Raw genomic sequence first — 27,091 nt, forward strand, 5'->3', positions numbered from 1 at the left:
CATAGTTGCTTTAATGTCAGCCATGGTTATTGTATGGGAGTGGGAAGTGACAGCATGACTGGTGTATATGATGATCTCAATTTCAGGTGTGATGATGCTAATGTTTACTGTGACCAAAATTCCAGAACAATCCTATAAGTATGTGCTTAGTTATCAGACATGTGTTTAAATCTGGGAATCAGGAAACAGATGATTATACTTAGGATAATAGTATTTACTTGAATTAGCATGGAAGTTCCTAAAAAGTCTTCTACAAAAGTTTATCAGTATTTCAGTGTCTGTAATCATTCTTCAAATGATGAGATAAAACTTGCTAATTTTGGTCCAAGAGTAAGTGAACTCACTCCATTATTACTATTGATTGTTCTAGTAAGTGCTCCCTAGAGAAGTAGTTTGTAAACAAACACTTTGGAAAAAGTAATGTTTTTATTTGTAGCCTCGATAACCTAGGTATAAATCTATTGAATGTTTTATTGGTAGAAGTTCTTTTTTAGTCCCTTAATTTTCACGCCATATTTTAAAAATCAAAAGAAACGAATTTGCTATTGACTACATAAAAATGTTTAGAATGAATTGATCCTCCTTAAAGCTTACTAAGATGAAAAACTAACTCTAAAGTCATAACCAAATGTTATACCCAGAACTAAAACCAGAAAATTAGCATTCATTTCACTCACACTCAAATATCCTTTTACTCAGTGTCTGGTTCCATTACATTTTTAAAAAATTCTGCCACAGAAGCAGCCAATAACTCTATCAATGTTCATTATCAGGCTTCTGATCAGAGGAGTATCAAGAAGTCATTTTCTAATTCCATTTAAAAAAATTAAGCAAATAATTTTCCTTGAAATTTAATTTGCTCTTGAGAGTCTGATTTTTAAAACTTTATAATCATATGACTCAATGTTCAAAATATGAAATCATCTAAATGTTATGCTTTTCTCTAAAAACACAAAAAGGATAGATGCAAATATGAAAAACAACTCATTTTCATCAAAAGAAGAAAGGGATTACTAAAAACAGCATGAATGTTTGCTTTTTTTTGACACTACAAGTCTCACTTTCTTTGAACTCCTTTTGTACTTACAATTAATACAGTTTCTAAGTTACTTTTGATTTTTACACATAACAGATTTATTAATAATTATATGAAGATGTAATTCACATACTATACAATTCACTCGTTTAAAATATACAAATATCTGTTAAGTCCATTTATTTTATGGTATAGTTTAAGTCCATCGTTTCTTTGTTGACTTTCTGTCTTGATGACCTGTCTAGTGCTGTCAGTGGAGTATTGAAGTCCCCCACTATTATTGTGTTGCTATCTCATTTCTTAGGTCTAGTAGTAATTGTTTTATAAATTTGGGAGCTCCAGTGTTTGGTGCATATATATTTAGGATTGTGATATTTTCCTGTTGGACTAGTCCTTTTGTCATTATATAATGTCCTTCTTCGTCTTTTTTGACTGCTGTTGCTTAAAAGTTTGTTTTGTCTGATGTAAGAATGGCTACTCCTGCTTGCTTTTGGTGTCCCTTTGCATGGAATATCTTTTTCCATCCCTTTACCTTAAGTTTATGCGAGTCCTTATGTGTTAGGTGAGCATCTTGAAAATGGCAGATACTTGGTTGGTGAATTCTTATCCATTCTGCCATTCTATATCTTTCAAGTGGAGCATTTAGGCCATTTATTAATACATTCAACGTTAGTATTGAGATGTGAGGTACTATTCTATTCATTGTGTTATTTGTTGCCTGAATACCTTGTTGTTGTTGTTGTTGTTGTTTTATTGTGTTTTTGTTTTATAGGTCCTGTGAGATTTATGCTTTAAGGAGGTTCTATTTTGATGTATTTCAAGGATTTGTTTCAAGATTTAGAGCTCCTTTTATCAGTTCTTATAGTGCTGGCTTGGTAGTGATTAATTCTCTCAGCATTTGTTTATTCATTTATAAAGATTAGTTTTGCTGGATACAAAATTCTTGGCTGATAATTGTTTTGTTTAAGGAGGCTAAAAATAGGACCCCAATCCCTTCTAATTTGTAGGGTTTCTGTGAAGAAATTAGCCATTAATCTGACAGGTTTTCCTTTATAGGCTACCTACTGGTTTTGCCTGACAGCTCTTAAGATTATTTTCTTTGTCTTGATTTTAGATAACCTGATGACTCTGTGCCTAGGTGATGATTTTTTGCAATGAATTTCCCAGGTGTTCTTTGAGCTTCTTGTATTTGGATGTCTAGATCTCTAGCAAGGCCAGGGAAGTTTTCCTCAAATACTCCCTAAAATAAGTTTTCCAAACTTTTAGATCTCTCTCCTTTTTTGGGAACACCAATTATTCTCAGGTTTGGTCATTTAACATAATCTCAAACTTCTTGGAGGCTTTGTTCATTTTTTAAATTCTTTTTTCTTTGTCTTTGTTGGAGTGGGTTGATTCAAAAGCCTTGTCTTCCAGCTCTGAACTATTTTCTTGTACTTGTTCAATTTTATTGCTGAGAATTTCCAGTGTATTTTGCATTTTTCTAAGTGTGTTCTTCATTTCCAGAAGTTGTGATTTTTTTTATTTATGCCATCTGCTTCTCTGGAAATTTTTCCATCCATGTCCTGTAACATTTTTAAGATTTCTTTAAGTTGATATTCACCTTTCTCTGGTGCCTCCTTAAGTAGCTTAATAATCAACCTTTTGGGCCAGGCATGGTGGCTCATGCCTGTAATCCCAGCACTTTGGGAGGCCAAGGCGGGCAGATCACCTGAGGTCAGGAGTTTGAGACCAGCCTGGCCAACATGGCAAAACCCCGTGTCTACTAAAAATACAATAATTAGCCGGGTGTTGTGGCGTGTGCCTGTAGTCCCAGCTACTCAGGAGGCTGAGGCAGGATAATCACTTGAAGCCAGGAGGCAAAGGTTGAAGTGAGCCAAGATTGCACCACTGCACTCCAGCCTGGGGGACACAGTGAGACACTGTCTCAATAAAATAAATAAAATAAAATAAAATAAAATAAAATAATAAATCGACCTTCTGAATTCTTTTCCTGGCAATTCAGAGATTTCTTTTTGGTTTGGATCCATTGCTGGTGAGCTGGTATGATCTTCTGGGGGTGATTTAAAAAAAAAAAAAAAAAACCAAAAAACCTTGTTTTGTCATGTTACCAGAATTGCTTTTCTGGTTCTTTCTTATATGGGTAGACTATGTCAGAGGGTAGATCTGTGGCTCAAGTGCTGCTGTTAGGATTCTTTTGTCCCACAGGGTGCTCCCTTGATGTGGTGCTGTTCCCCCTTCCCTTAGGGATGGGGCTTCCTGAGAGCTTATCGGCAGTGATTGTTATTTGTCTTCTGAGTCTCGCCACCTAGCGGAGCTTCCAAGTTCTGGGCTGGTACTAGGGAGTGTCGGCAAAGGGTGCTGTGATATGATCTGTCTTCAGGTCTTTCAGCAGCGATAGTATAGGGAGGATACAAGTTTGCCCTAGGGTTGTCTGGATAAGTTTTGCGTTGGTTGGCCTCCAGCCAGGAGGTGGCGCTTACAAGAGAGCATCAGCTGTAGATAGTATAGGGAAGGAGGATACAGGCTTTCCCTAGTGACACCTGGATAAGGATTTGGGTTTCTCAGGTGGTGGGTGGGGCCATAGAGCTCCCAACAGAGTATGTTCTTTATCTCTGGCTACCAGGGTGGGTTGAGAAGACCATCAGGTGGGGGCAGGGTTAGCGGTGTCTGAGCTCAGACTCTCCTTGGGCGGGGCTTGCTGCAGGTGCTGTAGGGGATGAGGGTGTGGTTCTCAGTCCAATGGAGTTATGTTCCCAGGGCGATTATGGCTGTATGTGCTGTGTCATGCAGTTCACCAGGGAAGTGGGGTAAAGCTAGTGGTTACAGGCCTTACCCAGTTCCCACACAGCCGGAAAGGCCCGTCTCACTCCCACCCTGCCCCCACAACAGCACCAAGTTTATAGCCAGGCGTCCAGTGAGCAGGGCTGAGAACTTGTCCCGGGCTGCAAGCCCCTCCACTGAGAACGAAAGCAGGGCTTTCAGATTTCATGCCTCCGCGCCTGCCGCAGCTTCTGTGCTCAGTCTGCACTCTCAGTTCCTCCCTTTCTCCGGGTTCTGTCCCAAAAATGTCACATTGAGTTGAAATTGTTACAAAGCTCAGCTGGAAGTTTCCTACTCCCTGTGGTCTTTCCCCAATTTCACAGGCAGCCCTCCCTAAGGACGCCTGTGAGCAAAGTCAGAAATGGCTTTCCTGGGGATGGAGAGTGCCCACAGTGCTCTTCCTGCTGCTTAGAAGTAGAGACCCCTGTATTTCACTGGCTCTCTAAATTTGTCTCAGCTCCAGGTAAGGTCAAATATTTCTCCCATGATTTGGGCCTTCAGGTTCCCCAGTGAGGATGTGTGTTTGGGGGCAGACGATCCCCCTTTCACACTTTGGGCACTCACAGTTTTTCAGCTGTCTCACGGAAGCTGCAGCGCCAATCCACTTCCTTTACAGAGTCTGTGGATTCTCTCCGCACTCCTGATACATTCCTGTGGTAGTTCTTAGAGCAAAAGTTCGCAGTGTGAGTCTCCACATGCTGCTCCGTCCATCCAAGTGGGAACTGCAAGTTAGTCCCGCCTCTTGTCTGCCATTTTTTTGGTACCATCATTTTTTAATATATTATGATTGATAGCAACTGGTAAAGAAAACATAGGATTTCTCTGCATTATTTCTTACAACTATATGTTAATCACGATTATGTTAAAATAAAATACAATTTAAAAAACAAACTCCTAGCAAAGTAGGGATAGATGAGAACTTCCAAATTTGATTTAAAAAAATAGTTCTAAAATACATACAACAAACATCATACTTCATGTGAAAATGTTAAAAGTTTTTCTTCAATATCATGAACAAGACAAGTACCTGTTGTCACCACTTTTATCCAGCACTCTTATTAGAAGTTCTAGCTAATGCAATAAAGCAAGATAATGACATAAAAATTATAAGATCAGGGAAAGAAGAATTAAAACTGTCAGTATTCACAGATAACATGGCTGTACATGTAAAACTTCCAAAAAAGGAGAGATAATTTTTAATTAATAGATGCATTTGCTAAGATACTGGATGCAGAGTCAATACATAAAAATAAATTCCATATGCTAGAAAAAAATTTGGATATATCATTTTCAATCTAATCAAATAACATTAAATCCTTCAAAGGTTGATGTCACCTCACCAAGTGAAGAACCACAGCCAACCGAGGGACTTGCTGAGGCAAAGGGAATATTGGAGGTAGAGTGGAAGAAGGTAGGTAGTTACAAATACCAGCTATGACTACATGACCAGTTACCACAACCAGAACTATAATTGTCATATTTCCTCATTTTTGTTATAAAGACATTTGTATGTGTGTGTACAAAGCAAATATTTTTCCTTATCACCTTAACATGTAGCATAAGATATATTGACTTTATATCACAGAATTTAAGTATTATTAATGTTGCATCATAGTGTTTAAGTTACAGGACATCAAGAAGAGTAAACATCAGCCAAAAACTTTGCATCTTCTTCTGGGCAAAGGATTGGTGCATTTTCAGTTGTACCCACATAATTCCATACCTCATGTGAGGTAGAGGTATAACCTTGTTATTGTCCTTATTTGAAGATTTAAGTATGGTGTACGAGATGGGTATGAGCGCCAAGGTGACAAGGAGTGAGCTCGTGATAGTTAATTTTCTGTATCAACCCTTCTAGGCCACAGTGTCTGGATAGTTGGTCAAACGTTATTCTGGATATTTCCAAAAGGGTGTTTGTGGATGAGATCAACATTTAAATTGGTGGATTTTGAATAAAGCAGACTGTCTTCCATAATGTGGGTTGGGTTCGTACAATTAGTGGAAGGCTTTAATAGAAAAAACAACTGACTTCCCCCAAACAAAAGGGAATTCTGTCAGCAGGTGGTCTTCAGATTTCAACTGCAACGTGGACTCTTCCTGGCTGTTTGTGGAGCAGGTAGAAGAGGGACAATGGGGGAACTGTACTTTCTGCTCAGTGTTTCTGTGGACCTAAACACTTCTGTAAAAAACGAAGTCTTTTTAAAAAGGAAAATAATACTTTTCTAACATTATGAAGAAACACACTAAAGGCTTAGAAAAAGGGAAGCTGGTTAAAAGGTTAATTCAATGAAGTAATAAGGGTTTTAGTTGAGATACGCTACAAGAAGTTGGTGAATATACCTCCTAACCTTTTTTTTTTTTTTTTTTTTTTTTTTTTGAGATGCTGTCTTGCACTGTTGCCCAGGCTGGAGCACAATGGCGCAATCTTGGCTCACGGCAACCTCCACCTCTCGGGTTCAAGTCATTCTGCCTCAGCCTCCTGAGCAGCTGGGATTACAGGCATGTGCCATCAGGCCTGGCTAATTTTTGTATTTTTATTAGAGACAGGGTTTCGCTATGTTGGCAAGGCTGGTCTTGAACTCCTGACCTCAAGTGATCCGCCCACCTTGGCCTCCCAGAGTGCTGGGATTACAGATGTGAGCCACTGTGCCCAGCCTCCTCTTAACCTTTCTAATGCTATTTAACTGTCTGCCTTTTAACTGTGAGAAGAAAGATAAATTTAGCCTTATCCTTTTCTGAATTGATGAAAATTAATTTTGAATTGCCAACCTACTAATTAACAAATTTCAGACATTTATAATGGAAACAATGCTACAACTGAAATAGCACAAGTTTCATATGTATTGACTTAAAGCATGGCAATAACTTTTGTTTGTTGATGGACTCTCTATTTTAAAAAAACTGTGACTAGTTCCACATTACCAACAGTAATCCTAATACCTTGAGACATAAAAATACAGTAATAAGAAGTTATCTTAATTATTTTTTTAAAAAATCATTATTTAAAGTCATATGGTTGTATGTGTAAACATTCCAAAAGAATTACGGGTAGTTTTAGAATTTGTAAGTGTATTAGCAAAGATACTAGATGTGAAGTCAATATACAAAAATCAATTCTATACACTAGCCAAAAAAGAAAAAAATAAAATATGCCATTTATAACATAATCAAATAATGTTAAACACTTGGAGATATATAACACAACATGTATGTACAAGGCCTCTACATAAAAAACTATAAGCATTGTTGTGAAAAACTAAGGTCGATCAAGTAAATTAGAGAATATAAGACAAATAGATTTTTAAATCAATATTATAAAAATGTTAACTTCTGAAACTGACCCATGGAGCCAATATAATCCTAGCCAAAATCCCAATAAGTTATTTTTGTTGTTATTAAGAAATAGACAAGCTGAGGATATCATTTATATCGAGGCAAGTATAGTCAAGTCACTGTTAAAGAAGAACACCAGAGGAGAATTTGCTCTTCTGAGTACCAAGTCCTATTGTAAAGCTACAGAAATTAAGAGTGTAGTACTGGCACAAAAACACAGTCAGACTACTGAAACAGACTAAAAAATACAGAAACAGACTATGCAATTGTGACAAAAGTAACTGCAGAACAATGGGCAAAGATGGTTTCTTTAATAAATAATGCCAGGCCAATGTGTTTTCTATAGCTGTTGTAACAAATAACCACGAACTTAATGGTTTAAAACACTATCACTACTATCATTTACTACTTTAGTGTTAGGTCAGAAGTATAGCACAGGTCTCACAGGGCTAAAATCAAAGTGTTCATAGAGATCTGTTGTTTTCTGGAGGTTTTAGGAGTGAATTATTTCTTTGCTATTTCCAACTTCTAAAGACCACTCACGTTCCCACCATGTGCCACACCGGATCATGACCTCTTTCTCCATCTTCACATTGAGCAATGTTATATCTCTCTGTCATTCCCTAGTCACAGTCCCCTCTTACTACAGCGTGAAATTGTTCTTCCATTTTAAGGACCTGTTTAATTAGATTGGGTCCACTGACATGATCTAAGATAATCTCCTTATCTCAAAATCACATCTGCCAAGTCTTCTTTGCCATGAAAGGTAACATATTCACTGTCTCCAGTGATCAGGACATGGACACCTTTGTGGGGCCATCATTCTGCCTAGCACAGTCAATTATACATTCCTATGTGCAAAATAGGAAACATTTCTCTATCTCTCACCACACACAAAAATCAGTTCCAGATGGACTGCAACTCTCAACGTGAGAGTGAGAAATAAAGGTTTAGAAGATATAGAAGGATGTCTTCATGATATTGGGGTAGTGAAGAATTTCATAGCCAGAATTCAGAAAACAAAAAAAACCCAAAAAACAAAAAAAAACCCTTAAGATTGAGAAAATGACCTAGATTAAAATTAAGAACTTCTTTTTATTAAAAGATTCTATTAAAAAGTGAAATGAAAGCCACAGAGTGAGAGAAGGCATATGGAGCAAATATCATCAATGAAGGACTGTGTCTAAGTTTGGGATTCCCTGAAAGCAGGAGCTGAGAAAAGGGCTGTGTGCAGGCGCTTCCAGAGATTCTGGTATGCTTGTACTTCACAGTTCAAATTAACAGAAAACAAAAGGGAAAAATCTGGTCTTACATGTAATAGTTGACATTTACTAAATGCTTTGTATGTTCAAAGCTTAGTTCTAAGCATTATTTTATGCATCGATCCTCTTAACACTTCAGTCAGGCCGAAGAAGTGGGGACACTTAACGATTCCTACTGCAGAGGAATCTGAGTTACAGACTAGTTAGTGTCCTAAAGCGGTAAGTATGGTTTGTGAAAGCAGAGATTTTTGTCTATTTCATTTGCTGCTGCATTCCTAGTGCCCAGAAAATTGCGTTGAATAGAACACAAAGAAAGGATTCAAACCCAGACTGTCTCTGGTAAAGCCTACATTCTTAACCATGACATCACATAGCTCATAATATCACTCTTTCATTTAAAATCTCCTATTCAGATCCAAGCTATAATAATTAAGATAATAAAAGTATAGGAAAATAAAAAATAATCACAAAATTTCATCCATTTATCTAGATTTCTTAGAGGAAAGGAGGGTGAGAGAAATCAAAGACCCGAAGAATGTTTTAAAATACTTCTCTTCCCCACCAAGTTTATTTAAGATCATATTCCTATTGCTTCCAGCCAGCATTTTAGCCCTTGCCAATGAACTTCACAGATTACAGAAACCCACCTTCATCACTCTTCTCCCAACACCTTAACCTAATACCCGCATGACCCTTTTCCGAGTGAAGGTTTTGGCTGTTAGTTCAGCAGTCCTGTTTCCAGCCACTGGGTTGTATTAAGCTGAAATCAAAACCAAATACATATTCCTCTAAGATGCAGGCAGCCAGGGTTTTCACCCTGAATATTGAGCACTTTTTCCTCAGCAGTCCAGGAACTCCAGGAGTTCAAGGATGCTGACCAAGAAATGAGTGTCCAAACTATCGATCATTGTAGAAGTGTCTTGTTGGTGGTGGTGGTGGTGGCAGCAGGGAGGTGTTTGAAACAGATGTAGAAAAGTTCATGCAATAGTGTACCCCTATTTTAAGAGATGATTACCAGTATAAGTTTATAGAATACGGACACTAAAGCCTCTTTTGAGATATCACAATTTCCCTTCTCTAGGGAGATGGCCATGTTGTATTTTGATGGGTGAGGGAAATATTCAAATTATTATTCATAATTTTTCTTTAAAATGTGCATTTAAATGGATCACAAACCAACATTTGTCAATTGAAGTGGCTACTACAGTGACTTTAGGTACAAGTTTTTGGTATTTGTGATTATGTCTCCAGAGAAACCACACAGTCTAAAATACTAATGATTTTCAATTTCCTGTTCATTTTATTTTGTATGAAATATACGTATGTGTATATAGATCCATCATCATATGAAATTCATCATATGAAATAGCAAACCCAGCAATAGTTTATTGCTATTTCATTGAGCCTATTGAAAGTGAATTATGTATAGTTTTCTTAGAATGCGTTAAGCTTATATACAGTAATCTTTCATTCAGTCACAAAACTATATTCATTTTGAAAGCTCTAATTTCACATGCTTTTATTAGGACTATATATAATAAAGTTCCAGGCTGTAGAGAACAATTTAGAAGAAACATAGGCATATTTAGAGGACTAAGAAATAAATTTCAATATTGTACATAGGAGTATTTACTATTTATCAAATTGAATATTTTGTTTACTATATTTTCATTTTTTAATATAGATGAGTTCATAAGTATCACTAAATGCATTTTAAATTTTTGTATCCTAATAGTTCTTTTCATATTTTAACATTAACAAATCAGAAAAAGAAAGCATTTATTTGAATACAATGAGATGAATGATATATTAGAAAGAACCTGGATTTTTAGAGTCAAAGCTGGATGAGTTCAAATATTGACTCTGCCACTAACTAGCTGTGCAACTGTAGGTGAGTAACTTGACCTCTGTTAGATTTTGTTTTTCACCGTCACAAAAGGAGTAATAACAGCTGCCTAGCAAGGTTGTTGAAAATGATTTTATGCATCAATTTTTTCAACACTTAAGCATTTCTAAATCTTACAACTCTGTAACACAAGCATTGAAATAAATAAACCTCTCCTTCACCCAGTTATCCTACAGTTGTCAATGTCTCAAAAATGTAGTGCCAAAATTAAAATATAAACATAACAAAAATGTGACACTTGAAATAAAATACAAATATGACAAAATAGTAGGCAAAACCTTCTCAAGTCCTTATTCATCTCTTCTTACCATGTAGCACTGGTCACCTACTTCTGGGAGGCCCTAGGTATAAGTGTGCGTTAGATGGCTGGACTCTTAGAATATGAGTCACTGTATGGTTACAACAGGATGAGCATCTCTTAGAATCCAGTCACTAAACTGCCTCTTGAAAAATGAACAACAGCCATGAAGTTTCAGAAGAGGCTCACCTCCAGAGTCCTCTGCTGCTAAAAGGAGGACTGGTTAGACCTGGGCAAGACCAATGTAATCACCAAAACCAATGCCCATCAGCAGATCCAGAAGCTGACAAAAGATGGCCTGAACACTAGCAAGCCTGTGACTGTTCATTCTAGGATTGATGCCAGAAAAATACCTTGGTCCCCTGAAAGGGCAGCCATATAAGTGAAGGTAAGCAAAAGGGGACTGTCAATGCTTGACTGCCTAAGAAGTTAACTTGAATGTGAAGGATGAGATTTCTGCACCTGCTGCTCAGAAAATACTGTGGATCTAGTTTAACCCCACGTGTTTCATAGCCCATACTTGAACACAAAAGGAAATGTGTTCAAAAACCAGTGGATTCTCATGGAACACGTCTACGTGTTGAAGGCCTACGAGGGCTTCTAGCTGACTAGGCTGAGGCTCACAGGTCTAAATTCAAAGGAGCAAGTAAGTACCATGAGGAGCATCTCCAGACCAAGAAGGAGGAGATCATCAAGGCTAAATCAAGAAATAATAATAAATAAATAATCCCCTCTCTTGTCTGTACATAGTGGCTTCATCAATTATATAAATCAATCATTCAATAAAACAAGTCTATCTACCTGAGAAGGAAAAAAATGAGTTGCATTTGCTTTTCTGTCAACTCTCTGGTCATATTGACCAGTCAACCAAGTAAAAATCTAGGTCATTTTCACATGAACTACTGTTTAATAAGATTTCCTCTTTCTATTGATAAGATATTGATTTACCAATCTGAAATATAGGATTTTTTGGGGGGGCGCGGGGGACAGAGTCTTGCTCTGTCACCCAGACTGGAGTGCAGTGGTGCAATCTCGGCTCACTGCAAGCTCCGCCTCCTGGGTTCACGCCATTCTCCTTGCCTCAACCTACCAAGTAACTGGGACTACAGGTGCCCGCCACCACGCCCAGCTAATATATATATACATATATATATACACGTATATATAAATACATATATTTATACACGTATATATAAATACATATATTTATACACATATATATACGTATATATACACATATGTATATACACATACATATATACACATATGTATATACACATACACACATATGTATATACACATACATATATATACACATACATATATACATTTTTTTTTTGTATTTTTAGTAGAGACAGGGTTTCACCGCATTAGCCAGGATGGTCTCAATCTCCTAACCTCGTGATCTGCCCACCTTAGCCTCCTAAACTGCTGGGATTACAGGTATAAGCCACCGCACCTGGCTGAAATATAGGATTTTATGTTTATTTTTACTTATGTTTAATGATATTAACTTTAGCCTATTTGGTTTAACCTGTCAAATTCTGTTGACCTTGTTGCTGTCACTCAGCATACTAATTAGTCCTTTCAGATCTGTGAAATTTTTACATCTAATTAGATGTTAAAACTCAATGCAGCTAAATTTTTGGCTTAGAAAAAAGGACATGACTGATGCAATGCCTTATATCATATCACCAAAACTTTTGCTAAATTATTCCCAATCCAATAAATAGCCTTCTTTGATTTTCAGATGCCAATTGGCCTATGTTATCATCCAGCACAAATGTCTGCATCTTGCCATGAAGATATCATAAAAGTCTTTAGTTGTATTTTGGCATTTTCCTCCAGTATTCTTTAAACTTACCAATAGCGCTTCCCAAGTCACTTCTGGAAGTCATTATTTCAACCAAAGAATAAAGGTCACTTAGACCTGTGCATGTATCCTGATGTAAATCATCTAGACACTTTTGTTTGGTCCTACCCCACCTGGACTTCTCTTCTACTGTACTTATGTTTCTCTGTTAATATCTGAGGGAGCTTTGTTTACATATGATTCTCTCTATTATACAACTTCAGTTGCTCTGCTTTCTGTCCCTCCTTGGTAAATGTTGCACTTTTTGTCCTATTAGTGTCTGTCTCCCTCCCTACCTTGTTCTTCCTGGTCAAAAATTTTCCCTCTTCTAGCCCTACTGTATACTTCCCTCTTCAAAACTCTTTTTGTTGGTCTTAGCTTTAAAAATACATATATATTACCTGAACACACATGAAAGTTTATATTTTTTGATATTCTTTTTTTTTTTTTTTTGAGACGGAGTATTGCTGTTGTCACCCAGGCCAGAGTGCAGTGGCACCATCTCGGCTCACTGCAACTTCCACCTCCCAGGCTCAAGCACTTCTCCTGCCTCAGCCTCCCAAGTAGCTGGGACTACAGGTGCGCCCCACCAGGCCCAGCCAATTTTTTGTATTTTTAGTAGAGATGGGGTTTTGCCATGTTGGCCAGTCTGGTCTGGAACTCCTGGCCTCAAGTGATCTGCCCATCTGGACTTCCCAAAGTGCTGGGAATACAGGCATGAGCTGCCGCACCTGGCCTATGTGGAGCTTCTATTAGGGAAAGGCATGATGCTAATTCTCTAGAAAAGACATTTGTTAGGTTCCTTTTTCAAAATGAAAAAAATATATATATGATTATAAAAGTTTGAAAAATATGGAAAATAGAAAAGGAAAAAAGTCACCTGTAAATATACCATAATAGCACACTGTTACTGATGTGATGATGTGGTTGTTACTGACGTTGATGATGTGGTTTTTTCCATTCTTTTTTTTTTTGAGACAGAGTTTTGCTCTTGTTGTGCAGGCTGGAGTGCAGCAGCTCAATCTCAGCTCACTGCAACCTCCACCACCCAGGTTCAAGTGATTTTCCTGCCTCAGGCCTCCTGAGTAGCTGGGATTACAGGTGCCCACCACCAAGCCTGGCTAATGTTTTGTATTTTTAGTAGAGACGGGGTTTCATCATGTTGGCCAGGTTGGTCTCAAACTCCTGACCTCAGGTGATCCACCCGCCTTGGCCTCCCAAAGTGCAGGGATTACAGGCGTGAGCCACTGTGCCCGGCCCCATTCTTTTTTTCTACAAATTGCTCAGGTTGGTTTTAAGTGTTTAGATAGCAATGTTTCTTAATAATGTCTAACCGCAAGAACAGTGTGTTCGTTCCTTTGTGCTGCCATACAGGAATACCTGTGGCTGTGTAATTTATAAAGAAAAGAGGTTTATTTGGCTGATAGTTCTGCAGCCTGTACAAGAAGCATGATGAGGATCTCAAAAAGCTTTTGCTCATCGTGGCAGGCAAGGGGAGCCAGCATGTCACATGGCAAGAGCGGGAGCAAGATTGAGAGGACAGGGAGGTTCCAGAGCCTTTTTAATAATCAGATCTCCCATGGAATCATTACCACGGGGAGGGCACCAAGCCATTCATGAGGGATCCACCCCCATGACCCAGACAGCTCTCAGTAGGCCCCACCTCCAACACTGGAGATCAAATTTCAATATGAGATTTGGAGGGAACAAATATCCAAACCATATCCAACAGGGATAGTTTATTCATGTGTATCCAGCACTGTGTTTGGCCCAGGTGGCATGATAGAATCCTGGAATGTTTACATAGAAGAATACAATAAATCACCCAGAAATATCCAAACTCTCATAACAGCTCCCAGTAAGTAAAATCTATATCTTTCAGATTTACTATCTCGTAGATTTAATAGTAACAGTAATAATTCAGATTTCATTGACACATGTTCATCTGCTCACATAGGATCCTAATCTCCTTAAAATTTCCCCAAATTTTGGAGGAAGTTCAGGTAATGTTTTACATATACTATGAAAAAAAAAACAGTTAATTATCTAATGAGTTACCACTTTCTTTCCTCTTCATCTGCTGTAACCTTATAGGCTGGATACTGCAGAGTGCCCTGGAGCTGATGCCTCCCCAGAGATGCTGCCATGAAGGTCCTGTGAGCTCTCACATGCCAAGGCAGTACAGGGGTCTATGGGGAAGAAGCATAGACTGTTCTCTTTTCCTCTCCCATTACAGGGTCCACTGGTAGTGCCATTTCTGTCTTATGGAATTTTTTTTACTAAAACAACTTTTTAGGAATGTACTTAAACCCTTACTACTCAAAGTGTAGTCCGTGGAACAACAGCATTCAGCAGCATTGTTAGAAATGCAGAATCTCAGGCCTCCACAATCAGAATCTGAATTTTAACAACAGCCCCAGGTGATTCATATGCAAGTTACTCTTTGAGAAGCACTGACTCAAAGCACCTCTCTCTTCTTGGGACTAAGGCATTAAATTCAGCTGGGGACGAGCAGTGCTGGGTCAGGAAACAAAAGTTCTCAGGAGGCTGCCTCACTCCTTAATGCCTCAAGAGATAGATTTTGGTGACCTGCCACTTCTAATGAGGTTCAAGCAGACTCGGCTTAGGCTCAAACTAGGAATCCACCAGATGCATGAGAAATCTTGCTCTTTACTTACATGTGAAATATATTTTTATTTAATCAACATTGTTTCAGCATGTGTTATTTACAGAATACTCCATTACGGGTTGTACATATACCAAAACAAGTGAAACAGTCTTTGTCCTCAAAGGATGCAAATTAAGATGTATGTTGGGGCAGGTGGGGACCTTTGGGATATAGTAAAAGGAGGGGGCCAAAATGTTCCCAGGTGGAACAGTCTTCTATAGTTTGGAGAAACCACTAACACCTGCCATATTTACAGCCTATGTAGGCTTGTTTTCCAGGTGGAATGCCCGTCTTCCATTTCCATTTCTCTACGTTCTTGTTTACTTTCCAAGGCCAATTTAAAATGCCAATTTATTAATAAAATCTGCCCTATTCCCCTCAACTAATAATGGTGTTGACACCTCAGAACTCCCATCATATCCTACCTTAAGATCAATTATGTGTGTTGAGGTCTTATGGAGAAAGGAGGGAGATGTAATGGTACCTCATAGACAAAATGCATTTTAGCTGGTCTTCTTAGATTCGCCATGGGATCCAGCATGTGGTGCCATTAATAGTTTTTGAAGAAATAAAAAAAAAATTAAAGTTAATGCATCCTTTCTGTTAATGCCTCACTACTCAGGAAATATATCAGCCTTCTCAAACCACAATCAGAGAGAAGAAGAGAGAAAACATTGAACACTGACTGGGATAGTAAGAGCACTAACCCCCTTTTTCTTTGCTATTTTCTCTGATTTGATTGGTTCTTTCATCTAGAAACAATGTCCTCATTGGTAGATTAGTAGCTGTTAATCTCAGCTGAATGGAATTTCAGCTTATAAGAAGTGGGCTGGCTATATTCCTCTTAGTATTTAAGAAGTCCCTTACCTTAGTGGGTGGTACTTTTTATGGCTGGATTTCCCTAAAGCTGAGATGGAATATGAAATCCACGGTCCCTTCTCTGAAGAATGTGTAGTTGCTATTAACCGAGTAGCATCTTATGAGCTGCATATCAGTGATGCTTACTTATCCATGGTTAGTATGGGTTCTTGAGCAACTGAGAGGGAGGTTTTAGCTCTGCTCTGGGTGATAATATATCTTCTATCTTAATAATAGTGCTTATGGCCATACTGGTAATTGGATATCAGATGAAACAGCAACTCAGTGGTTGGGATATTGCTGCTCTGTGGCCCTATGATTACAAGCTACGGGCTTTGATAGGGAAAGTTAAAGTTCTTTCCAGTGTGTTCCCAAAACTACATGGGCATCAAACACTGGTGACAGACTGAATAAACAATTTTATACCTATACGCTATTTCAAAATTAACATAGATGTGTTAGGATTGATGAAATAGATTTTTTAAATGTAAATTTATGCTAGATTTCTGTCATATCTACACAATTGAAGGATATAAGTGCTAGGATCTAAGTTCAAAACTATGACCCTTGAGGAAGCCATAAGAGCAAGACATTAGGCACCAGCATATTAGGATCTGGATGGCTGATCTTTGAGGTAGACTAGGTTCTGGGGGACAGCCAGAGCCTTCTAGAAGTCAAAGAACAAACGGGACCCAAGACTGACCAAAGAAGCCCTCTTCCTGGACAACCGCTGAGACAACAAAGTGAGTTTGTGTGCAATTCAGGTCTTAAAACTATTTCACCTCATCCTCAGCCTCCCCCTTTTCTTACATTTGACCAGGCCTGTTATTACAGTGAAGATATGAGAATGCCTCCTTTTGCCAAGTTCTTCTCGGAGCAGGCTGAGCTGAAAAGGGAGCATGCAAAGCAGTTCCTAAGATATCTAAGGAAACGTGAGGGTATTATCTGCCTTCCAGTTATTAAGGTGAATGTCAAACCTTGTTTTGACTGCTGTGGGGCCTTTGCCAGGTCTAGAGAATTAAACTGATTAGTTGCTACCTAACATTTTAGGTTACTCATGTTCCTACATGGGCTTCTTAGCAAATAACTGACTCTGAAAGCAAGTATATGTCAACATCATTTGGGGTAAATTTTAGCCACTAAATGCTTGTTTGGCTTGTCTTAATGAGCATCACAAAGTTTGGTCGCTGGGTTGTCAGCGTCACCTGGGGACTCACTAGAAATGCAAATTTGTGGATCTCACCCCAGACATAGGCCCAAAGAGCTACATCTTAACAAGCTCTCCAGATGATCCTAATGGTATGTGTAGTTTGAGAAGCGCTACTCTAATACCTTCTTCCCAGAGGTGTTAGCGTCCTATTTCAGATTGTTAGTCTAATTCAGTTACATGTTCAGGTATTTAATATGGCTGTCTCTTTAAAGTAGTAAAACAAACTTTTTTTGTTTGGGCACACACTCCAATGAAACAACCTAAGCCTTAGTTGGGACTATTACATCCAGGAACATCCCTCATTTTCCTAAAGTGGTTGTTTTGGTTGTTTTTTAACTCCTGCTTTATAAAGAGAAGTAAATGTGTGCTAATGAGAGAAGGAACACCATCATAGAATTTCAAAGCTAATGGAATACTTGTATGTGTACCTGTGCGAGTAGTACCCTTGCTCTGTAGCACATTAAAATCACCTGGGAATCTTTTAAAACTCATGATGCCCATGTTGCATCCCGTATCAATTAAGTCACAGTGTCTACGATTGAGAGCCAAGTATTAACATTTAAGATTTTCAGCTGATTCCATTGCACCTCAAAGTTTGGAGACCATTACACTATGCAAACCTAGTCATGGTCCTATGCAGGAAGCAGAATGCAACAAAACTGTGCCTGAAGTAAAAAAGTGACTCTCCTGTTCCTCTTCAACAGAGGCCCAACATAGATAGCTGGGGAAATGGCTTACAAGCTCTGAAGTTTGCTGTGCAGTTGGAGAACACATTAACCAATGTCCTACAAGACCTGAAAGTCACAGCTACTAAGGATGGTGAAACTGGTGTAAGTAGTTAACTGGTTCTGACAGTGTCATCTTTCACTTCTAGATTATGATTTGCTTCTGGGAAAAGGGACCAAGGCAATAGATCACCCAACATGTGTTTGTTTCCCTGGAAGGAAATCTGGGAACTTATTTCTAGGAGTAGTTCGGGAGTGGGGAGATAGCTGTCCTGGTGAAGAAAAGTGAAACTTAGCATATGGTGAAAACATCTTCCTAGGAGTAATGCACTCTGTAAAATTAAATAAAACAATGGTTCTGTTGCTGTTGGCTTGTAAATATCCTAAACCAGAAATGCTTAAGTTTTACTGAGCACAAGAATCACTTGGATTGCTTACTAAAACACACTTCTAGGGCTTACTCACAAAAGTTGTTTATTGGGTTGGTTTTGTATAGGTCTCAAGAATGTATTTCTAACAAATCTAAGTGGTGATACTGCTGGCTGATGGCCACAGTTTGAGAACCACTGTTCTAGACTGTTACGGCAAAAGTAGATGTTAATGGTGACCTATTACAATACAGACTTCTCTGAAGTTTTCCTGGTTATTGGTAAGCACTCTACCTCAAAGTGATAACTTCTTTCTAACTTCCTAGCTTCTCAGGAAGTCAAAGTGAAGAAAATGGGCCTAGTTACAACAGTTCTCAACTCTAGACACATGTTGGACTCAGTGAGGAGCTCTGAAATGGTACAAATGCTCGAACTTTATGCCAGATCACTTAAATTTTAATCTTCAGGAATGAGGTCTGGGCAGCTACTCAAAATCTCTATGTGATTCAAATAATCGGGATTGAAAACCATTGCAGTAGTAGCCTGTTACTTAAAGTAACCTGTACTTTTGATAAGACAACCTAATACTCATACCCATTGAAAGTAGGTGCTTGTATTCACCTAAAGGTCTTGAATATCTTAGATCAGTGCTGCTGGATCTTCAATATGCATATGAATCACCTAGACTTTCTTAAAATTCAGAGGCTGGTTTAGTAGATCTGGATTTTAGTAGCCTGAGATTTTGAATTTCTGACATGCTCCCAGGACTGCTGGTCCTTGGGCTACAACATAGGTAGATTCTTGTTGCAGACATGGTCCTCAATGTGGGTGCTTCCTTGTTTTATTTCTATAGCTCATAGACTTCGTAAAGGAGTTCATAGATAAACAGACAGCAAGCATAGCTTTTCTGGAATACCATCAGAAGCTATTAGAAGAGTCCCTCCAGCAGAAAGGTCTGTCTGAAAAGTCGGCTGAGTCTGCTGAGACATCAGTTGAAGAGACTTAACTTCTGAAGGCAGCAGCACAGCAAGTCTTGCCATTGTAGTGATCTCAGAGTCAGCTACTTAAGAGTCTTGATCAGTTCCACTTGCCTGAAGACTGCTTTCTTTTTTATCTAGTTTCCTAATCCTCTTTGCTGTGCATGCAAATAAATCTGCTTTGCATTATAACTATGTGTAAAAATATTGGTAGAACTAACCCTTCCAGTGCTCCAATAGCAATGTGGAATTGGTATAAAAAGCTTCCTGAGACAGTGGGTGTGTTAGGCTAAAAAAAATCTTCCCTCTACCATGCCCCCACCTTACCTTAGCATCCAGAGTCAGGATTTGGTAAATGCAAGCAGTACAAGTGGATATACTAGAAATTAAGTGGTGAAACCTTAAGTCTCAATGTTCTCCTCTTATTTGTATATGTACTTTAAGTATACAATATAATAGGGGTTCCTTCATATCAAACGCAGAGCTAAGATTGAAAACAATTCTTGGTCTAGAAAGGGTGACTTTCACCTAAAGGATGGCACAGTGCCATTTCATAGCCAAGGTAGGTGTAGGCAACAGGAGGGTACACAGAGGCAATTAATGCATTGCAGCCAAGTGTGTGGATGCCCTTATCCATTCCACTGTAAGCCAATTAGCAGCTACTAAGGTAATTACTTTCAGGAGCAAAGAATTAGCTTGCAAGCTTGAGTCAGGCTTCTCAGGGCCTCGTATGACTAGTACCCTCTAGGAAGAAATAGGGGCTCTATAGGATTGTGCACTGGCTCCAAAACTTACTAACTCTTTGGCCTTGAGTTTATACCTCTTCATTGCCTCAGTTTGGTCATCTGTAAAGTGAGGTGTATTAGTCAGTGTTCTCTAGAGGACAGAACTAATGGAATAGGTATATATAAAGGGGAGTTTATCAAGTATTAACCCACACAATCACAATAGGCTGTCTGCAGGCTGAGGAGCAAGGAGAGCCAGTTTGAGTTCCAAAACTGAAGAAATTGGAGCCGACATGTGGTATAGCAGCTACAATCGGAGTCACCACATGGTTAAGCTTACGATAATCCACTGTCATTCTCCAAGATCCATCTGTCTTCTGCACAGGCCAAATGGGAGAGTTGAATAGAGATGTGATGGGAATCACCACCCCTGTGTCTTTCAAGTCCTTGATGGTGGCACTAATCTCCGCAGTCCCTCCAGGGATGCGATATTATTTTTGATTTTCTATTTTTCTGGGTAGAAGGAGCTCTAATGGCTTCCATTTGGCCTTTCCCACCACAATAGCTCTCATCTTACCATTCAAGGAGCCAATGTGGTAGTTCTGCCAGCTGCTAAGTATGTCTATGCCAATTATGCATTCTGGCACTGGGGAAATGACCACAGAATGAGTCTGGGGACCCACTGGACCCACTGTAAGTTGGACCTAAGCTAAAACTCCATTAATTACCTGACTTACTTTTACTGGAGGACCACAATGACGTTTTGGGTCCCCCAGAATCAATGTTAGCTCAGAGCCAGTGTCCAGTAGTCTCCAAAATGTCTGATCATTTCCCTTTTCCCAAAGCATAGTTACCCTGGTAAAAGGTTGTAAGTGTCTTTGGGAGGGAATGGAGAAAGATTCACTCCATAAGTTGTCGGTAATATAGTGGGGTCCTTCCTCAAGGGCACCTGGCCTCCCCTTCATTTAAGGGGTTCCAGGTCCATAAACTGGCTCAAGTCTGGAAATTGATTGAGGGGTTGTGATTCTGTTTTCATAATTCAAATTAGTCTTTTGTCCATTCAACCTAGAAGGGTTTTGCTTGCATAAATGAAGTAGGATGCTTACTGCATTCCTATCAATTTCACTTCTAGGAACACCGTGATTAATTAGCCAACGCCTGAGCTCTGTACAGTCTATTCTGATTGCCGCTTTGCCTCTGCTGTGCATTACAGTAGCTACGCCCACCTTGACTTTGACAGTTTAGTGCCACCTATCCCCTGCCACCTTGGGATCCAATTATTCTCATTGTATTTAAATTTTGTAGTTGAGGGACTGTGGTTCCCACTGTTAGATCTGACATAAAGGAAAGAGCAATTACAGGGCTCTTCAAAGATGCAGGTGCTGCCCTCGCAAATCCGTTTTGCAAGGCATTGGTCAAGGGTATATCTTCTGGACCCTCCCAGCTGTGATGAGTAGGTCTAAAGCGACTAATCCACTCCACCGTCCTAATCTCCCCAAGCCTTTTGATCCCTTCCTCTACATTAACCCAAGGGGGATCAGGCACTTCCAGCTCACTCACAGTGGGCCATCTTTTAATCTATACTTCAGCTAACAAAGCAAATAAGCTTTTAGAACCTCTTTTAACTCCCTGAGCTGCAACATTAAGTGCAGAGTCCCTACTTAGTGGGCCCAAATTAATAAATTTAGCCTGATCCAACTCTATGTTCCTTCCAGCACTATCCCATACCCTTAATATCCATTCCCATGCCTGTTCTCCAGATTTGTTTATATAAATTGGAAAATTCAAGCAGTTCTTTTGAGTGTAGCATACCTCCTCATGGGTCACACTCTCAACCTCACCACTAGGGGCCGCCAGGACTTTAGTTATAGGTCTAGAAGCAAACAGGGGTGTTGGGGGTGGCTCCTGAGGAGAATCAACATGATCTTGCCTGGCAACTGCCTCAGGGGAGGCCACCACTGTTGCCTCAGGCAGCACAGGGTTTATCTCCTCAGACAAAGGTGGAAAGGCTGATGGCAGCATGGGTGGGGGAGGCGATGTTGCCACTACTGGGAATGGGGAAGTTGTTTCTTCTGGCAAATAAAGTTTCATCAGAGCTTATAAACTCAGTATCCCCAGCTTCATCAGGGTCCTCCCACATGTCCCCATTCCATATTGCAGGGTCCCATTCTTTTCCAATAAATACCCTCACTTTAACAGTAGACACCTGGTGAGGCTGCACATGTACCTTTCATTGCAGGTCAGCCACTCACATGATAAAAGCTTGTGTCTGTCTGTCCAGAATTTCAACTCTTTCTCTACAGGAGGTAAGACTCTCACTCAGGCAATCTTAGCAGATTTGAGGCTCAGTATCTGCTTCTGAAGCCAGGATATAGAATTCCGGAGTTCATTTTCTTTAATCACTTTGTCCACTGAACTTAGGAGCAACCAACCAGCTTCATTATGTTCCTTGGTTCTCCACATATGGGCAAAGGTGTTATGTATAGAGTCACTAAACTTGCCTCTCACGAACAATGAATCAGGAGTGTTAAATGCATTTATTTTGTATAACTCTCTAAACAGTTCATGCCAAGGACTATCAGTGTTCTCCGTACTATTAGAAGTAGAGTCCTTAGCATTCTGGAGTCTAATCAGCCAACTCCAGAAACCCAAAGCCAATGAAAGAACTTCATCCTTAATATTCTGTTCCTCTAGAACTACCCCAGTCTCAGTACCAAAATCCGTATTAGTCAGGGTTCTCTAAAGGGACAGAACTAATAGAATAGACATATGTATAAGGGGAGTTTATTAAGTATTAACCCACACAATCACAAGGTCCCATGATAGGCCATCTGTAGGCTGAGGAGCAAGAAGAGCCAGCATGAATTCCAAAACTGAAGAACTTGGAGTCTGATGTTTGGGGGCAGGAAACATCCAGCATGGGAGAAAGATGTAGGCTGACAGGCTAGGCCAGTCTCTCTTTTCACATTTTTCTGCCTGCTTATATTCTGGCTGAGCTGGCAATTGATTAGATTGTGCCCACCAGATTAAGGGTAGGTCTGTCTTTCCCAGCCCACTGACTCAAATGTTGATTTCCTTTGGCAACACCCTCACAGACACACCCAGGATCAATAATTTGTATCCTTCAATCCAATCAAGTTGACACTCAGTATTAACCATCACATGGGGTTAATAGTACTTTATAAAGTTAACAAAAGGATAAGTATATTAATGAATATGAAGTGTCTAGAATAGCACATGCTCAAATTTTGTATTCTGTTAGTAATAAATAGTGCTTCTACTTAAACTTGAGGAAAGCCAATGCATAACAGAAGCATTTCCAATAAGAAAACACATCACTAGAATTGAGGCAGAATCTTTTTTTGGGGGAGACAAAGGCTCACTCTGTCACCCACACTGGAGTACAATGGTGTGATCTCAGCTCACTGCAACCTCTGCCTCCCGGGTTCAAGCGATTCTTCTGCCTCAGCCTCCCGAGTAGCTGGGATTAGAGGTGTGCACCACCACGCCCAGCTAATTTCGTGTTTTTAGTAGAGACAGGGTTTTACCATGTTAGCCAGTCTGGTCTCGAAATCCTGACCTCAGGTGATACGCCCTCTTTGGCCATCGAAAGTGCTGAGATTACAGAGGTAGAATCTTAAAAGATTGAATATCTTTAGACAGAAAGGAGTATCTTGTTTGAAATAGAAACAAGTGGTTCTAAGAATGGACCTATTAGATATCTTCGAAAAAATTAAGTTAACAAATGGACTGAATATTCAAATAAACACAGCTAATCAAACAAGTGACCTAGAAGTAATCTCAGAAATTGTCAGCCAAAATAATTTAAAAATGGTATTTAAAATGATATAAAATGGAGTTCCAACAAAAACATCTAATTGAAGCTTCAGCAAGAAAGAGAAACTGACAAAATATTAAACTCACTGTAGTATAATTTTAGAGCATCACCAATGAGAAAGCTCTCTGTAAAAGATATTATCTTACAAAGAAAGTAAAACTGACAAATTAATAGGAGCTTTCTCAATACTAGTAGCAAAAAGCAAATGGAAAACATCTTTACATGCTGGTAAGTTGGGTGAATCATAACAAGTAAGGGAAGAATAGGACTATTTAGATATACAACAATTAAGAAATCTTATAGAAACTTGCAACCTACAGAAGACCTTCACTATCAATATCATGGGTTTCCTCTACCTGCAGGCCCGAAGTAGCCTGACTGGTATTTACCAACCTTGTATAATTCTAATGCCTTAGTAATTCTAGTGGCAAAGGGCATGTCTCCAGGTGAAAGTCAGCCATGTAATTAACATTTTCACCTCCCTCTTCACACCTTTCTGCAACTTTCCTGAGAATTAGTGCCATGGTGAGCTTCTGTCACCATTGAATAATTACTGGTTTACCAAGTACTCTTGAATAAATGTCTCACTTTTATACTTATTATGACCACACTAATTTATATCTAATTTTATACTTATTAATGAATATTAGACATTCACATTAAAATCAGGAGTAAAATAAGATTGCTTTATTCTAATACTATTGAATGTTTTCTGGAAGTTCTCAAGCACAGTTTCTCAACCTCAGCACTACTGACAATTTGAGCCAGATGACTCTTTGTTGTGGGGGGATGTCCTGTGTATTGTAAGATGTTTACTAGTAACCCTGGCCTTTACCTACCAGACAGTGCCTCCCCCAGTGTGACAACCAAAAAAAGTCTCCAGATGTTGTCAAATGTCTCTTGAAAGGTAGAATCCACTTTTGAGAACTATTCTTGAGAACCACTATTCTAGATAATGCAATAGAAAATTTGCATTATAGATATATTTGTTTGCAAAAAGACTGATTTATTTAACGGAACTAGAGCTGAGAAACTATTACAACTTACAGGAAAGTTTAATAAAGTTGCTGGATATAGGATAAACAGCTACAAACAAACCTTCCATATGTAACAACAATAAATGGAGAAAACAGTTTTTAAAAAATCATATAATATCCACAAATAAGAATACATATGAATAAGCCTGACAAATCCAATTGGGAACCTATATAAGTAAAACGTTTCCTAGAGGAGATGAAAGCTTTATATAATAGAACAAAGACAGATTAAGTATTATGAAGATGATATGTCCAAAATCAATAGAACTAAGGCAATTTTGGTCATAATCCCAGCAGAATTTTGAGGGCCTAGACAAATTAGTCCTGAAGAATTAATAAACCTCAATCATGGGGGAAAAACATGGAGACACACAGAAAACTTAAAATCATTAGTTATAGGAAAATGCAAACCCAAACCACAATGAGATACTTCTACACATTCATCAGAATGACTACATTTAAAATGACTGCCAACACCATATGTTGGCAACTTGGTAAAGCACCTGAAGCTTTCACATACTGTTGGTGAGAATGTAAAATTATACAACCACTTTGAAAAAAGTTATGACACTTTCTTGTAAAACTAAGCATATACCTATTAATACTTCATGAACCAGGAGCCCTCTCCTGTATATAATACAACAAAAATGGAAGTATGTGTTCACAAAATGATTTGTACAGAGTGTTCAGTAGCTTTATAATAACTAAAAAGTGGAAATAGCCTATCAATAGGGGAATGGATAAACAAATTGTAGTATATTTGTATAATAAGTGTATTAGTCCATATTCATACAGCTACGAAAAAATACCCAAAGGGGTGGGCACGGTGGCTCATGCCTGTAATCCCAGCATTTTGGGAGGCCAAGGTGGCCAGATCACCTGAGGCCAAGAGTTTGAGACCAGCATGGCCAAGGGCATGGTGAAACCTCATCACTACGAAAAATTCAAAAATTAGCTGGTGTGGTGGCGGGCACTTGTAATCCCAACTACTCAGGAGGCTAAGGCACAAGAATCGCTTGAACCCAGGAGGTGGAAGTTGCAGTGAGCCGAGATCATGCCACTGCATTCCAGCCTGAGTGACAGAGCAAGACTCTGTCTCAAAAAAAAAAAAAACCAAGAGTGGGTAATTTATAAAGAAAAAGAGGTTTAAAGGACTCACATTTCCACACGGCTAGAGAAGCCTCACAACCATGGTGGAAGGCAAAGGAGGAACAAAGGCATGTTTTACATGGTGGCAGGCAAGAGGGCATATGTTAGGTTATAGAACCATCATATGGTTATAAAACCATCAAATCTCATGAAACTGATTCACTATCACAAGAAAAGTACAAGAAAAACCCGCCCCCCATGATTCAATTACCTCCCACCAGGCCCTTCCCATGACACGTAGGGACCATGGGTGCTATAATTCAAGCTGAGATTTGAGTGGGCACATAGCCAAACTATATCAATAGGATACTACTCAGTAATAAAAAGAAGCAAACTACAGATACAACATGGAAGAATATCAAAAACATGCTGAAAGAAAGAATTTTATACTAACAAGTACATACTTTAGAGTTCCATTTACATGAAATTCTAGAACATATAACATAATTATGTAAAGGAAAATGTCAGAACAATGGCTATCTTGGGGAGGCAAGGATTGACTAAGAAGGGGTATGAGTGACCTCTCTGGGGTGATGGTAATGTTCTATATCTTGACATGATTAAGTTGCATAAACTGGTCAGAACTTGAAACTATTCCCCCAACAGTTTTTTTTTTAATGATTAAATTCTTGGGCTTATGGGATAGCAGATATAAAACAACTTGCTGAATAGTTGAAACTGAAGCTGTACCTCAAAGAGTAAGAAACAAATAACTAACAAATACTTGAGTTTGCAAGAGAGCAGATAAGAAATAACTTGCTGAAACACTGAAACTCCCTCCACTTGTGAGATTTCAAAAACTGGCTGAAATTGGTTGGAACCAATACGGTCAACTGGAGTTTGCACAGAATGAGCTTGCTGACCTCACCTCCTGAATTTCCACTGTGTGTTTCACTTGATCTTAGCCAAAAGGCCGAGAAGCGATCCACTGTGTGTTTCATACTAACTACACCTGAATTTGCACATGCAGTCCATGAGGTAGCATGAGGAGATAACTGTGCATGCCTTAGCAGTTTCTACACCTTGCCT

At 39.0% G+C, this 27,091-nt stretch overlaps 1 protein-coding gene across 3 annotated transcripts; it reads left to right on the top strand.

Annotated features, from left to right (window-relative positions):
• Positions 1–1,189: 1,189 nt before the first annotated feature.
• Positions 1,190–19,615, top strand: LOC129471716 (soma ferritin-like). 3 transcript variants are annotated; one of them, XM_055260697.2, is made up of 5 exons: positions 1,190–4,319; positions 5,181–5,267; positions 16,854–16,997; positions 17,948–18,073; positions 19,190–19,615. In XM_055260697.2, the coding sequence occupies exons 3-5, from the start codon at positions 16,875–16,877 to the stop codon at positions 19,340–19,342; spliced, it is 402 nt and encodes a 133-aa protein (XP_055116672.1). In that variant the 5' UTR covers positions 1,190–4,319; positions 5,181–5,267; positions 16,854–16,874; the 3' UTR covers positions 19,343–19,615. The 3 variants fall into 3 exon arrangements, with proteins under 3 accessions (XP_055116672.1, XP_055116674.1, XP_063486655.1); XM_055260699.2 differs by lacking the exon at positions 1,190–4,319 and adding an exon at positions 4,499–4,616; XM_063630585.1 differs by lacking the exons at positions 1,190–4,319; positions 5,181–5,267 and having other exon boundaries at positions 15,608–16,997.
• The last annotated feature ends 7,476 nt before the right edge of the window (positions 19,616–27,091 follow it).

The sequence above is a fragment of the Symphalangus syndactylus genome, chromosome 21 (assembly GCF_028878055.3).
Source record: "Symphalangus syndactylus isolate Jambi chromosome 21, NHGRI_mSymSyn1-v2.1_pri, whole genome shotgun sequence".
Taxonomy (NCBI): Eukaryota; Metazoa; Chordata; class Mammalia; order Primates; family Hylobatidae; genus Symphalangus; species Symphalangus syndactylus.